This window comes from Orycteropus afer, unplaced genomic scaffold, assembly GCF_000298275.1.
Source record: "Orycteropus afer afer isolate SDZICR_OR568_19922 unplaced genomic scaffold, OryAfe1.0 scaffold00263, whole genome shotgun sequence".
NCBI classification, from domain to species: Eukaryota; Metazoa; Chordata; class Mammalia; order Tubulidentata; family Orycteropodidae; genus Orycteropus; species Orycteropus afer.
In genome coordinates, this window is record NW_006921850.1 from 1,745,847 (window position 1) to 1,762,685 (window position 16,839).

General features: G+C 40.3%; 1 protein-coding gene across 1 annotated transcript in view; it reads right to left on the reverse strand.

The window, feature by feature from the left end:
- Window positions 1–1,288: 1,288 nt before the first annotated feature.
- Window positions 1,289–16,839, reverse strand: part of EPDR1 (ependymin related 1) — a 44,122-nt gene continuing 28,571 nt past the window's right edge. Inside the window, exons 2-3 of the mRNA XM_007950105.1 lie at window positions 2,618–2,826; window positions 1,289–1,485 (exon numbers count right to left, since the gene is read on the reverse strand). Coding sequence (XP_007948296.1) covers window positions 1,289–1,485; window positions 2,618–2,826 — 406 coding nt within the window. The remainder of the gene's footprint in view (window positions 1,486–2,617; window positions 2,827–16,839) is intronic.

Consider the following 16,839-nt stretch of genomic DNA (forward strand, 5'->3'; position numbering starts at 1 on the left):
GAGTCAGACTGCAAGGGAATTCTACTCATGAATTTCAGATAGGTAGTCTCCTGGCTCCCAGTGTGGTGCTATCCTTAAAATTCTACCTGTTGCTCTATTTATTGACAAGTCTGACAATTCAGCAGAGATAGTAGTAATATTCTTGCATAGAAAAATGGAAGCACATAAGGCTCATGCTTACCTAGATATAGACATAAAGACTTTTCTAAACTCTCTTGATTAAAATGGCTCTTCATAGGAATCATTACTTCATAACATAGCTTTTCATTTGTTTTAAAATATACACCCCACCCCACTCCCTAGATCATATAAAGCTCTTAAGTCTGGAAGGCATTTTAAGGGGTCATTTTGAAAGGGGCCAAGGGAGTATAAGGGTGGAGGTGGGGGGCAGTGGGAGCAGTCCACGACCCTTGGCAGGAAATAAAGAGGTCATTGCCTATAGAGAGGGAATCCCAAGGAAGTGCAAAGAGTTAATGAGCATAGGTGCTAACTCAAAGGCTAGACGTTCAGGTCCACTCAGAGGTGGGAGCTCTGGTAGCATAGTGCCTAAGGCATTTGACTGTTAACCAGAAGTCTGGCTGTTCAAACCCACCGGCAACTCCTTGGAAGGAAAGTTGGACAATTTACTTCCGTAGTGATACTGCCTCGGAAACCCAAGGAGGGGTTGCTATCAGTTGGGTCTGACTCCATGGCACATAACAACAACAACAACAGAGGTCCCTCAAAAGAAAGTCCTGCAGAGCTACTAATAAAAATTTCATTAGCAACCCTGTGAACACACATGGGCTTGCCATGAGTTGGAATCTACTTGATGGCAATCTTTTTTTTTTCTGTTTATAGAGAATTTTTAAATTAATAATACTTAAATCATTCTGTTTTTTATTATCACTGTGTGCCATCAATTTTCAGCAATGTTGGTAATAAAATATCCTTACAGCCATGAAAAATTGCTCCTATAACTCCTTACCCCATTGGACACCATTGTGTTTAGTACATACCTGCACACACATATAAAAGAGAACCCATAGAGGCTTTAGAAATATTGCAAGTATCCATACCAGCCATCTATTCAGCTCATATTACCACATATACTCCAATCAATTTCATTTTGTAAACATAGCTTGAGTAGTCAAAAATCATATACATATAAGAAGCACACAGATATGTTCATCTTCCTAAAACTACTATATTTATTTCCAATGATGATTCTCATCTCTTCAAATCTGAAATCAGCTTCCAGCTAGGGTCAGAGTATGATACCCAATACTATGGCTTCTGCATGCACAAGTCACAGGGAGCAGTCCTCACTCATCCTCTCTGGTTGGGCCGTCTGGCACGTGCTTGGTGGTGTAAACACAGAGGGGTCTTTAATGCCCAGCTGTATGTCAAAGAACCGGGTGGACAATATCACACTGTAATTTTTGGTGAAGGTTTCTTGCACAGGATAACAATCCTTGGCTGTATAAATACCAATCCAGGTTTCATCTGTAAGAGGAGACAAAGTTGACTTTTAAATATTGAAGATGGGCAAAGTGTCTGCATTTTTACAACACTCTTGGAGTAGGACTGGTAGCAAAGCAGGGAACAGCTTCACTTGTATGCACAAACGCAGGCTAGTCTGGCACCAGAATGATGGTGCAGGTCTGATCATTGCAACTATAGGAAGTGATGTTTGAGGAGGACAAGAAGGTACCTGATTCAAATTTGTGCTGTAGAGAAATGCCTTCCTTTCACATGATCAGAGCCAAGGCTAAGTCCATAAAAGCCAAAGTAGCAGAAGGGTGGCATTAGAAGGTTAAGATGTTTCAAATATGATGCTCCATAGACCAAAAACTCACTGTCATCAAGTTGATTCTGACTCATAGAAACCCTCATTGGGTTTCCAAGGCTGTAAATCTTTATGGAAGCAGACTGCCTCATCTTTCTTCTACAGAATGGCTGGTGGGTTTGAACCACTGACCTTTTGGTTAACAGTCAAATGCCTTAATCATCACACCACCAGAGCTCTTTTTAATATGCTGTTGTTGTTTTTGTTATGTGCCGTCGAGTCGGACCCGACTCATAGCGACCCCTCCTTGGGTTTCCGAGGCAGCATCACTACGGAAGTAGATTGCCCCATCTTCCTTCCGAGGAGTGGCTGGTGGGTTTGAACCACAAGCCTTCTGGTTAGAGTCAAGTGCTTTAGGCACTACACTACCAGAGCTCCTTTTAATATGCTAGTGTGACACAATTAGCAAAAATACATGCAAGGACTTAAATGTGGTTTTTTTGTTGTTAGTTGCCATCAAGTCAATTCAAACTCATGACAACCCTATGTGTGCAAAGCTCCATAGGGTTTTCAAAGCTGTGACCTTTTGGAAGCAGATTGCCAGGACTATCTTCCAAGGCATCCTTTGATGAATTTGAACTGTCAAACTTGCAGCTAATAAATGTTGAGTGCTTAACCATTTGTGCCACCCAGGAACTCAAATGTGGTTTAAGCAAGTTAATTAAATTTATTAATTTTCCCATCAGCTATCTTCCCAAAAAAGTTAAACAATTTTCCCACCATGCTTCCCGATATATGCTGAGGGATATATATATTTTTTTTTTTCGATCCCCAAAGGGATATCCTTACATGATCTGGCTGATTTCCGATCAGACCACTCCTGGACCGTTATCTGTTCCTGGGGCCCCCCTATGGAATATTGATCTTCAAAAGTGGCATTCTGAGGAATGTCGAGAGGATCCCAGGGGTCTTCCAGGGTAATCTTTGAGCACTGCTTGGTGGCCTGTTCAATCTGAAACATCACTCCATCCTTATAGAGGAGAATATATTCGAATAATCTAAAAGACAGATAAAAAGAAATTTGCTTATAGCTTTACATTACAATCATCATGTCTTTTACCAGCATAAAGGACAAAGTTCTTTGATATAAATTAATTTTTCAAATAGAAAGAATTTTTTTTAACTTGTTAGGCAGTCCTTTTACTTATTTATAAACAAAAGGCACAGGAGCAAGTTGAATATGAGATAATCAAAACTGAGAGTTCAGAATCTCATACGCACTCAGTATTTATTGAGTAGTTGTATGATGCTTAGGATTCAACAATGAGGAAGATACGGCCCTAGGTTGTTGTTGTTGTTATGTACTGTTGAATCAGACCCAACTCATAGCGACTGCTCATTGGGTTTCTAAAGCGGCAGCACTACGAAAGTAGATTGCCCAACCTTCCTTCTGAGGAGTGGCTGGTAAGTTTGAACCACCAGCCTTCTTAGGTTTGGTACTCTGCAGTAGAATTCTCCCCTTCCTTCAAAGTGACCTGGGTTTCAGTCTTGCCAATGCACCTCATGTGCAGCCACCAACCATTTGTCAGTGGAGGTTCATGTATTGTGATGATGATGAACAGGTTTCATTAGAGACCCAGACTAAGATGAACTAGGAGGAAACACTTAGTGATGTACTTCTGAAAATCAGCCAATGAAAACCTTGTGCATGACAACCGTCAGTTCTCAACTGATCACACTAATAGTGCAGGACCAAGGTGCAGTTGGAGTCAGCCGCAGGGACCCAGGTGAGGAGAGGGAACCCAGGCCATGCCCTACAAGCAGCAAGGTGGGAAAGCAGGGAGAGGACAGAAAAGGCAAAGGGGACTGGAACAGATCAAGGAGTCAGCCGCAGTGACCCAGGTGAGGAGAGGGAACCCAGGCCATGCCCCACAAGAAGCAAGGCGGGAGAGCACAGAGAGGACAGAAAAGGCAAAGGGGACTAGAACAGATTGAGGAGTCAGCCATAGGAATCCAGGTAAAGGTGGTTGGAGAGGTTTCCAACAGCTAAGGGAGACAAACTTGTCTGTTAGTTTGTCCTACTGTGGTGACATGTTGCTGTGAGTTTTGAGGCTGTGCCACTGGTGTTTCAAAACCAGTGGGGTGCATATGGTGCACAGGTATCAGCCCGGCTTGCAGACTGAGACAGACTAGGAAGAAGGGGAAGGCCATCCACTTCTCAAAGAATTGGCCAGGAAAACCTTATGAATAGCAGAGAAACACTGTCTGATACATTACTGCTCAACTTTATGAATAGTCTGGAAACATTTTCCAATACAGAGGAGGAAAATGAGTCACTTAGCTTAGAAAGTTCTCAAAGTAGGACTGAGCAAGAGCTGCATTATCAGAGTAAAATAAGCCTTACTCATATGGGTAAGTTAAAGCTTTCGAGACCTCCATTTGCTGATGTGGCACCACTCAAATTGAGGAGAAATAGCGGCAAACATCCATTAATAATTGGAACATGGAATGTATGAAGTATGAATCTAGGAAAATTGGAAGTTGTAAAAAATGAAATGGAACACATAAAGATTGATATCCTAGGCATTAGTGAGCTGAAATGGGCTGGTTTTGGTCATTTTGAATCAGACAACCATATGGTCTACTATGCTGGGAATGACAGTTTAAAGAGGAATGGTGTGGCATTCATCATTACAAAGGATGTTTCAAGATCTGTCCTGAAATACAATGCTGTCAGTGATAGGATAATATTCATACACCTACAGGGGAAACCTGTTAATATGGCTATTACTCAAATTTATGCACCAAACACCAAAGCCAAAGATAAGGAAATTGAAGACTTTTATCAACTCTTGCAGTCTGAAATTGACCTAACATGCAATCAGGATGTGTTATCACTGGTGACTGGAATGCAAAAGTTGGAAACAAAGAAGAATCACTGGTAGTTGGAAAATTTGGCCTTGGTGACAGAAAAAATGCTGGAACTTGCATGGTAGAGTTTTGCAAGACCAATGACTTGTTCATTGAAAAAAAAAACACTTTTTTCCAACAACACAAACAGTGGCTGTACACATGGACTTCATCAGATGGAGCATACAGGAATCAGATTGACTACATCTGAGGCAAGAGGTGATGGAGAAGCTCAATATCTTCAGCCAAAACCAGGCCAGGGGCTAACTGTGGAACAGATCATCAACTGCTCATGTGCAAGTTCAACTTGAAATTAAAGACAATTAAAACAAGTTCACGAGAGCCAAAATATGAGGTAGAATATATCCCTCCTGAATTTAGAGACCATCTAAGGAATAGACTTGATGCACTGAACACCAAGGACCGAAAACCAGAAGAATTGTGGGATGACATCCAGAGCATCATCTATGAAGAAAGCAAGAGGTCACTAAAAAGACAACAAAAGAAGAGAAGACCAAAATGGATGAGAGAAGAGACTCTGAAACTTGCCCTTGAGGGGAGAGTAGCTAAAGCAAATGGAACAAATGACAAGATAAAAGAATTGAACTGAAGATTTCAAGGAGCAGCTTGAGAAGACAAAGAAAATTACTATAATGAAATGTGAAAAGTCCTGGAGTTAGAAAACGAAAAGGGAAGAACACGCTCAGCATTTCTCAAGCTGAAAGAACTGAGGAAAAAATTTAAGCCTCGAGTTGCAATATTGAAAGATTCTAAGGGCAAAATATTGAATGATGCAGGGAACATCAAAAGAAGATGGAAGGAATACAGAGAGTCACTGTACCAAAAAGAACTGGTCAATCTTCATCCATTTCAGGAGATGTCATATGATCTAGAACCAATGGTACAGAAGGATAAAGTCGAAGCTGCAATGAAGGAATTGGCAAAGAACAAGGCTCCAGGAATTGACAGAATACCCATTGAGATATTTCAACAAACAGATGCCACATTGGAGGCACTCACTTGACTATGCCAAGAGATTGGGAGACAGCTACCTGGCCAACTGACTGGAAGAGATCCATATTTTTACCCATTCCAAAGAAAGGTGATCCCACAGAATGTGGAAATTATAGAACAATATCATTAATATTGCATGCAAGTAAGATCTTACTTAAAATAACTCAAAAATGGTTGCAGCAGTATATTGACAGAGAAGTTCCAGAGATGCAAGCTGAATTCAGAAGAGGAAGTGGAACAAGGGATATCATAACTGCTGTAAGATGGATTTTGGCTCAAGGAAAAGAATACCAGAAAGATGTTTACTTGTGTTTTATTGACTTTGCAAAGGTATTTGATTGTGTGGATCATGATAAATTATGGATAACATTGAGAAGAATTGGAATTCCCAAACACTTGATTATACTCATGAGGAAACTGTACCTTGACCAGGAGGCTGTCATTCGAATGGAACAAGGGGACACTACATGCTTTAAAATCAGGAAGGGAGTGTGTCAGGGTTGTATCCTTTCCCCATACTTATTCAATCTATATGCTGAGCAAATAATCTGAGAAGCTGAACTATATTGAGAAAAATGTGGCATCAGGATTGGAGGAAGAATCATTAACAACCTGAGATATGCTGATGAGACAACTTTGCTTGCTGAAAGGATGACTTGAGGCTCTTACTGATGAAGATTGAGGAAAACAGTCTGCAGTATGGATTACATCTCAATATAAAGAAGACAAAAATCCTCACAACTGAACCAATAAGCAGCATCACAACAAATGGTGAAAAGATTGAGGTTGTCAAAGAATTCACGTAGCTTGGTTCTACAATCGAGACTGATGGAAGCAGCAGTCAGGACATTAGATGACATGTAGCACTTGGCAGGTCAGCTGCGAAGGAATTCTTTCAAGTGCTGAGGAGCAAGGATGTCTCCTTGAGGACTAAGGTGCACCTGACACAGACCTTGATATTTCCAATCATCTTGTATGCATGTGAGAGCTGGACAATGAATAAGGAAGACTGAAGAAGAGTTGATGCTTTTGAGTTGTGGTGATGGCAAAGAATGGTGAAAGTACTGCTAAAAGAACTAACAGATCTGTCCTGGAGGAAGTGCAGCTGGAATGCTCCTTGGAAGCAAAAAATGGCCAGACTTCATCTCACCTACTTTGATCATGTTGTCAGAGGGAACCATTCCCTGGAGAAGGATGTCATGCTTGGTAAGGTGAAAGGTCGACGAAAGAGGGGAAGGCTTTCGACGAGATGGATTGACATGGTGGCTGTGACAATGGGGTCAAGTATAGCAAGGATCATGGAGCTGGCGCAGGATCAGGCAGTGTTTTGTTCTGCTGTACATGGGGTCACTATAAGTCGGAAATGACTCGATGGCACCTAACAACAACAAGGAGCATTTCTTTTCACTGTGCTTGAGTTCACCATGGCTAAGAGACTGACTCAATGGCAACTAACAACAATAACATGGCCCTGAGATAACAGTTGGTTTGTGACATTTTGTTAGGCCTCAGGAACACAGAAGGATTTGAGCCCAGATTGAATTCTCCTTGCAGTCAAAGAATGATAGCAATATAATAAGTCTAGGATAAACAAGGACCCAATTAAGTATTGTACAGGACCAGGAATGATAGCACATTATCATGTTCGTCCATCCTTCATGAATAACGGGTTTTGGTGAGATCCGACTATACTAAGAATGAGATTCTCCCCTAAGGAGGTTGCAAATACCAAAGACAAAAGGAGAAGAGATCCAAACTAATGGCTTCCCTCAGTGGAGTTTGTCTGCAAACTCTTAGCCTCCTCTCATGACCACATATGGGCCCTACTTGTGGAGTGAGACTAAGGCTATGCAGAAGCTGAGCCTGGTAATCTCCAGATCTTTGCTCTGCCACTACCAGACTGCCGTGTTGTTGCCAGTTGTGAATACTTTCATAGCTTAACAGTCTCAGTGCTGGGTGAAGCCTGTTGTATTTGAATTTGACTGTCATTCAAAAGCTCAGACTACTTCTGCTGTGAGCGGAGTGAGAGTTGCAGCCATGACTTCGAAAAATGAAATTTGCAACATCTGAGGACAGAAAGTTTTTTGTCAAGAGGTGGCTTTTCATAGGTTCAAAAAGATAGCCAACAAATTATATGTGGTATGTGAGATTCACACTCACCAGAGGAGCCTTTAGAGAGGTGTGTTCTGCCATCCCAAATCCAAGCTTAAATTTATTTTCATCAGAAAAAGTGTTGCAAATGATAACTGTCTATATGTTCAAAATAGTATTACTATTAGTATTATGCTTTGGGTTTCTACAAGCTGGTATGGGACTATAAAAGCATGACCTGACTTCATATATATAAACATATCCTCCTTTTTCCACCACTTGTCTGTCAGTTTGTCATGTGTGGTGGCTTGCATGTTCCTGTGATGCTGGAAGCTATGCCACTGGTATTTCAAATACCAGCAGGGTCACTCATGGAGGACAGGTTTCAGTGGAGTTACTAGACTAAGAAAGACTAGGGAGAAGGACATGGCAGTCCACTTCTGGAAAACATGGCCACTGAAAACCTTATGAATAGCAGTGACAAACTGTCTGATGGTGTGCCAGAAGATTAGCCCCTCATGTTGGAGGGCACTCAAAATACGACTGGGAAAGCGCCCCACAGACTAGAGTTGATCTCAAAGATGTGGATGGAGTAAAGCTTTCTAGACCTTGGTTTTCTAATGTGTCACAACTCAAAATGAGAAGAAACAGCTGCAAAAATCCATTAATAATTAGAATGTGGAATGTATGAAGCATGAATCTAGCAAAACTGGAAGTTGTCAAAAATGAAACAGAACACCAAAAAAATTGATATTCTAGGCATCAGTGAACTGAAATGGACTTGGATTGGCAATTATGAATCAGACAATCATATGGTCTACTATGCCGGGAATGACAAATTGAAGAGGAATGGTGTTATATTCATTATCAAAAACACATTTCAAAATATATCCTGAAGTACATTGCTGCCAGTGATAGGATAATATCTATATACTTACAAGGAAGATTCTCCTATTTATAAGGTTTTCAGTAGCCAATTTTTCAGAAGTGGACCTGTCCACTTCCTTATTCCTATTCTGTCTTAGTCTGGAAGCTCCACTGAAATCTTTCCACCATGGGTGACTCTGCTGGTATATGAAATACCACAACTGGACCAATAAACAACATCATGATAAATGAAGAAAAGACTGAAATTGTTAAGGATTTCATTTTACTTGGACCCACAATCAATGCCCATGGAAGCAGCAGTCAAGAAATCAGATGTATCGAGTGGACCAGGCAAATTTGCTGTGTGTGTGTGTGTGTGTGTGTGGAAACACCTCTTTTAAGTGTTTAAGAGCAAAAGATGTCACTTTGAAAACTAAGGTCCACTTAACCAAAGCTATGGTATTTTCAATGGCCTCATATGCATGTGAGAGCTGGATCACAGAAGAGCTGATGCAATTGAATTGTGCTGTTGGTGAAGAATATTGAATATAATGGACTGCCAGAAGAACATACAAGTCTGTCCTGGAACAAGTGCAGCCAGGATGCTCCTTAGAGGTGAGAATGGCCAGACTTCGTCACAACTACTTTGGTCATATCATTAGAAGAGATCAGTCCCTAGAGAAGGACATCATTCTCAGTAAAGTAGAGGATCAGTGAAAAATGGGATGACCCTCAACGAGGTGGATTGACAGTGTGGTTGCAACAATGGGCTCAAGCACAGTACCAATTGTGCAGATGGCACAAGACTGGGTGGTGTTTCATTATATTGTACGTAAGTTCACCATGAGTCAAAATCAAACTCGATGGCACCTAACAACATTCCAGGACAGATTTGAGATGGCTTGCAAGGGTAAAACTTGAGTGTGAATGTAGAAAGACAAGTAAGTGTGTGTGGTAGTTAAAGTTGTATGTCAACTTGGTTGGGCCTGGTTGAGTGACTGGGCAGCTGATGGTAGTTATTCCCCATGATGAGACTGGCAATCAGCTCCATGGTGGGATCTACCACAAGCAGCTGAGTAGCTGTTTTGGGTATATAGTTTCTTTCCCATATATAAGAAGCAGCTTTGGGAATGGCTCTAGCTTATGGCACGCTTGGACCCTGCATGTAGCCATGTCCTTGCTCAGCTGCCTGCTATGCTCTGCCGACCTTGGGACTTACAATGAACTTAAGTTAATGGTCTGCCGTGTGGTTTGGTAACATTGGGACTGTATTTTTACTTGTCAACCTTGGGGCTTCTCAGCCTCAGCAGTCAGCAGCTGTCTGAGTGAAGAAATGCCTCTTGCTCCATTGGGCTGGGAGCAGAAGGTGGAGCTAGACCCCAAAGTTGAGGGGCTTTCACCCAGCCCCTAGAGCTTGGCACTTTGAACTTGGACTTAAAGCCTCCAAATTGTAAGAATAAACTCCTGTTTTTTAAGACCATCCCATTTGTGGTATATTATCAGAGCGGCACTAGGTGACCAGAACAGCGTGCATCTTATGAGATACTGCTCAAAACTGGAGTCAACCTCAGGTACTATACACACATGACTAACACAAAACTATAAGCCCTTTGAAGTAGTTTGTGGCTGAATTGCCACTATTTTCTCACCAACAGTTAAGTCAAATTCCTGGCATATCAAAGTCTAAACATTTGTTGAAGGAATACAGAAACATAAACCATTCAAAAATATTGCCCATGACACATGGAATCTTTGTCAATGTACAAATGCTGTTCTATGCTATTTGCAATGACAGTTAGTCAGCCATTATGCTTCTATACTGTACAACCACAGAGACAGTTGTCTTCATCTTTCTCCTCCTCACCATCATCATCTTCATCAGCTAATATCAGCTAGTTCTTTGTGTTAGATAGTCATTCCTAGCTTTTGCTGAAACTCTAGTTCTGTCCTTCTCAAGCTATAATGATTTTACCCTGGAGGACATGCTGCCACATGCAGCACAATAAATAAATAAAGAGTATCACAGAAGTGGGCCTTGGTAGTCATGTTTATAATAATGACCTTCCCACCTCCACCAGAGCTTGCTATACAGAGGTGGACATCCAAATCAGGGTGGGACAATCAGATTCTCTATCCTAGAAATATGCAATTGTGATGGAAGGTCTACTAGCCATTGTCTTCACGTGTCTGGACATGTCATGTAAACTTCAAAGTCTTGTGTGGCTATTTTACAAGTGAACTGGGTAAGAGAAAATAAAGCTGGGATTCCAATAGCTTTTCTTTTCCTACATTCATTTGCATTCTGACTCTAGTATTTGGAGACCCCCAACTCTAAATAAAATAACCAGTTGCTGTTGAGTCAGTTCCAACTCATGGCAAACCCATGTGTGTCAAAGTAGAATTGTGCTCCACAGGGTTTTCAATAATTGATTTTCTTGGAAATAGATTGCCAGGCCTTTCTTCAGAGACACTTCTGGGTGACATCTCTGGTTAACCATTTGTCCCACCCAGATACTCTAAATAGTTATTATTATGTTGTTATTGTTGTTATGTGTTATTGGATTGATTCTGACTCATAATGACCCTATATGACAGAATAGAATTGCCCCATAGGATCTCCTAGTTTGTAGTCTTTATAAGAGTAGATTGCCCCATCTTGCTCCTGAAGTGCGGCCGTGTGGGTTCAAACCACTGACCTTTTGCTTAGCAGCCAACCACTTAACCATTGTGCCACAAAACTCCAAAATTAAAAGCCAAACTCACTGTCGTCGAGTTGATTCGAGTCATAGCGACCCCTCCTTGGGTTTCTGAGGCGCTATCTCTGCAGAAGTAGATTGCCCAGTCTTCCTTCCAAGGAATGGCTGGTTGGTTTGAACTGCCAACCTTCTGGTAGCAGTCAAATGTCTTAGGCACTACACCACCAGAGCTATTGTGCCACAAGGGCTTCTATAATTATTACACACTTCCTAACAAACCTCCTGATTGTGCTTTTAGTGTTGTGCAACTCATGACCAGAAAGTTGTTTCTAATATTGTAGAGGACCCCAATGCTCCACTGCCCTGGGAGACCACTGCTCATGCAGTTGTCCTGGGAGAGCCTAGTAGAACCAGGGGTCATGGACACTTGGTCAGTCACCTGCTAGGGAAGGAAGGGGGACAGCAGGAAAATAACTCAGCCAACTTCACAGGATTACTGAGCCAGCTCTGCCCATATGAGAAAATAAAATTTAACTTTAAAATGAGGATGGTAGACCTGAAACAATCATTCCAAAAGGCTAACATTTGTTAAATCTGGGTGGTCTAAGTACTGGAGTTTGTTATGGTATACTCTGTACTTTTCTGTGCTTTTGAAATATTGATTAAAAAGAAAAAAAGGAGGGAGAGAAAGCATAATTTGACATTGAGGTTATGTTGACTATCTGACAACTGAAAATTCTAATTTAATGAAAAACAAAATACTCAAAACCCACTACCATCAATTCAATTCTGACTCATAGTGACCCTATAAGGACAGGGTAGAATTGCTCCACAGGGATTCCAAAGCTGTGAATCTTGATGAATCAGACTGCCTCATCTTTGTCCCAAGGAGCAGCTGGTGGGTTCAAACAGCCTATCTTCCAGTTAGCAGCAGAATGCTTTAACCACTGTGCCACCAGAGCTCCTAGAAACAAAAAGTAGAAGCATGTAATTCATTCTTCAAATACAACATGTGGATATAAATGCCATTTCCCATGAGAAATATTGGGAAAGAAAATTTTAATGATGCTGTAGTGGCTTTTAAGAACATACTAATAGTTAACATGTAAGGTTCGTCATCACAAATAAGACATTGGACCTGGAGAGCAATATGGTCAAAGGCAGAGACCAGCCAAGGTTGAAATGAATCATCAGCCCAGGATGTTATGGGTTAATAGACTGCAGACCCAAAGAATGAACAAACTTAAAACAGAAACTGGATCTCAGGAGGTGAGATCAAATCCAGCCTCTGAAGTCAAGTGGAGACAGTCAAAAGGACTGAAGGTACATACTACATACACACTTGGGGTGCAGTCAAGGCAGGTGACATGGAACCAGTTGAGTAGGACCAGGCAGGTGGGCCAGCTCTGGAACAAGAAAAGCAGAATCTTGCAACTTCAGTCTCATCCCTGGCCAGACACCAACCAAAGCATGATTCCTGGGGTGGGGCTGGTGAAAGTTCCCACAAAGTCTAGTCCCAGGCTCAGCTGTGAGCAAGGTCAGGCTCCCCAGACTCCTTTAAGGAGTCAGAAGGCTGAACTCTCCATGCTAACCACAAAGCAGAGGAGGGGCCCAATAGCCTATTTTGCTTCTCACCATGGTGGGAAAGAGAATGTTCTTTGTTGCTGTTGACAAAATTCTCAGGTTTCATTGACAATTTTGATTGCCTTTTGAAGTCATTTGCCAAAAAATTAGGCTCTCCCATCCCCATGTTTTCAAAAAACACTGGGAACCTACATAATTTTTTTTTAGAAATTAAGTTTTATTGTTTTGGTAAAACTGATTTTTATTCAATGTGGAAAAAAAAAAAAGAAGGTAGGAATAAAAAAGGAGTAAAATCTGCCCAGACTAACTTCCAGAAATAACAATTCAGTGCATGTGTGTTGATTCAGACGTTCTTCTAGGTAGTCTTTAAACACACATGCATAAATACATTTAAATGTTGATTATGCACATTATAGAAAAATGAGGGAATTTTGTTTTCTAACCTGCATTTTAAATTGAACAACTGACTCAGTATCTTTCCAAGTAAGATTGACCTAAGTCTATGAAATAATTTTTTGTACTTTTTTATTATGAAATTTTTTAAACATGTGGAAGATTTGAAGGAACAGTACAATAATCACCTTTGATTGGAGTTCCGGTAAGATGGTGGAATAGGCAGAAAGACTGCACACACCCTCTTCAACAAAGAAAAGGGGAACCAATTAACACAGATACAGAAGATAATTCCAGACTCCTGATCCTTGAAGGGAAGGATATAGAAGTGGACTAAACTCCAACTAGCAGAAGAATTTGCCTGAAAACACAAAAAAGGAGACATACGGAGCTGCGATCTGGAGTGATCCTGACGGCACAGACAGCTTGGATATTGCCCAGTGGTGGTAGGACCTAGGAATTAACCTAAAAATTGGCCCTGCTAGTCAGGGACTGCACGGAAGATAGCTCTGGTGGCTGGGGAAAATAAAAGGAGAAGCAGCGAAGAGTACAGTGGGCTGAGCTGTGGACTTTTGTCTGTCCAGAGGGTGCAGCCATTTTGAATGTTTACAAGCAGCTTGACCATTTGGGATATCAAATATGACAGCATTCCCCCAGCTTCTAGGGACTTAAGAACAGGCTCCACTTGCCAGGAAATCCAAGGACATTCCAGATCCAGACAACTAGAAAGGTGCGACATTCCCCTTGTTACTCTTATACCCCACACCCTCTTGGTGAACAGAGATGCATCCATCCCTCACTCCCACCCACCTTCTGGGCCTGCAGGAACTCCATCCCAGTCTGTGTGCTTGGATAGGGCCTGGGTGCCCTGCCCTTCCCCGATTATTTTTTTCTTTCTTTCTTTTTTCTGTTTTTTACTTTGATTGTTGTTATCTGTTTTAAAACTACTACTATTATTATTACTTTTGTTCTTTTTACTACTATTCTTTATTCTTCCCCTCCCAGGTCCTAGTTTTCAGCTTTTTTCTTTTCCCTGTTCCTGGTTGTAATTTTATTTTCTTTCTCATGGTTAACCCTATTCTTTGTTCTTCTTTTTGCATTTTTCCCATTTTTTTCTTCATTATTCTCCTTCTCTACCTTTTTTTTTTTCTTATTCCCTCTTCACAGATATTGCAGGGTTTTCTTTTTCTTCTTTTTCCCTTTTTTTGGTTACTGTTCCTGTGTGATTACATGGTATATACTTTGTCCATGTGCTTTTACTTTTTAGATGGTTATCCAATTATTATTCTTGCCTAACAGGGTGGAAGACAACAACAGACCCCAAACAACAGAACTACGCCCACACCTCCTGCAACTTCACTTACCGAGTAAGAGCTACCACTTCCTTTTCCACCAATGGGCCAATGATAAACAACTACCAAGAAGAGCCTGACTCACCCCTGGCTGCTCTTCACAAACAGTTAACAGAGATTTAAATACAACAATGCCACAATGTCTTGGATACAACAGACTATCACAGTCCATACAAAGAAGCAAGATAAAGTGTAGAAACAAGGGAGCAGGATATAGACCCAGAACACATCCTTGAGGAAGAAGCAGCTTTGGAACTTTCTGATAAGGAATTCAAAAGATTTATATTTAGATATATTCAAAGGATTGAGAGATAGACCAAGGAAAACACAGACAAAACCCTAGAAAATTTTTGGAAGAAAATACAAGAACAAAATGACAAAATAAATGAAAAATTACAAACGATTCTAAATCTACAGATAGAAATCCATAAGATTAATACTAAATTGTTACAAATAGATAACACATTGGAAGGTCAAAGGAGTAGAATTGATTCCATGGAAGACAGAATTAATGAGATTGAAGAAAAATACTTGAATACTTCTTTGGAAAGGGATCAATCAGAAAAAATGATCAAAACAGAAGGAAGAAAGCCTAAGGTTTATGTGGGATATCATCAAAAGGAATAACCTATGTGTCATTGGAATTCCAGAACAGGAAGAGAAAAATAAAACCACTGAGAAAATTGTCCAAGATTTGCTGGAGGAGAAATTCCCTGATATTATGAAAGATGAGAATATATCCATTCAGGAAGTCCAATGAACCACAAACAGGATAGACTCCAAAAGAAAATCACCAAGACATATCATCATCAAACTATCAAAACCAAAAACAGAGAAAGAATCCTGAAAGCAGCATGGGAAAAACAAAAAGTTACTTACAAAAGACAACCAGTAAGAATAAGCTCTGATTTCTCAGCAGAAACCATGCAAGTGAGAAGGCAATGGTATGGTATATATAAAACCTTGAAAGAGAAAAATTTTCAACCAAGAATTATATACCCAGCAAAACTGTCCCTCAAATGATGGTGAAATTAGAAGATTTCCAGATAAGCAGAAACTAAGAGAATTTGTTAAACCAACCAACCTTACAAGAGATACTAATGGGAGTCCTTTGAACAGAGAACCAAATATAGCAAATAACAACTGACTATTAATACACAAGATGGCATAACCCAGAAATCACAGCTATGGACATATCCAAAGCAAAATAAGCTTACAAGATTGTAAACAGGGAACCAGGGACATCAAGTGGCAAGTGAGGACAATTACAAACCAAAAAGAGGGAAAATACTATGTATTTAGAGAACTTCTAAATGGTGAGGAAGTCAAGAGAGTTGCAAGATAGAATGGACTGTTCTAATTTCAGGGAGAAACTTATAAATCACAGGGTAAACTCAATGAAAAATGATAAACCTTCATATCACAATAAAAAGGACAAGCACAAATATTCAGCATATACTGAAATAATAGTAACAAAGGAAATGATAACATGATTCATAAACATAATGAGCTCAGCACAGAAAATCATATGGAACAAAGAAACCAGGGACACCAGGAAAAAATACATAACAAAATGACAGCAACCAATTCATACTTGTCAATAATTACACTGAATGTTAATGGATTAAATGGAGAGTTGCAAATTGGATAAGAAAATAAAACCCATCAATACGCTGTCTACAAGAGACACACCTTAGAGACAAAAACAAAAATAGGTTACAAATCAAAGGTTGGAAAAAGATACATCAAGCAAATGGCAACCATAAAAGAGAAGGAGTGACAATAGTAATTTCTGATCAAATTAACTTTAAGTCAATAATTACCTTTACATATACCACCTAGATTCAAAAGTTATTTACATTTCACCATATTTGCTTTATCTATTTTCTAAGTATCTCCTTAAAATGAGGACTTTTTGCTATATGATCACAATAGTATAACCACACCTAAGAAAATTGAAAATGATTTCTTAATGCCATCTAATATCTGCCTGGACCAATGAGCAGCATCACAATAAATGGAGAGAAGATTGAGGTTGTCAAGGAATTCACGTTGCTTGGTTCTACAATCAATGCCAACGGAAGCAGCAGTCAGGACATTAGATGATGTGTAGCATTGGGAAAGTCAACTGTGAAGGAACTGTTTCAAGTGCTGAGGAGCAAGG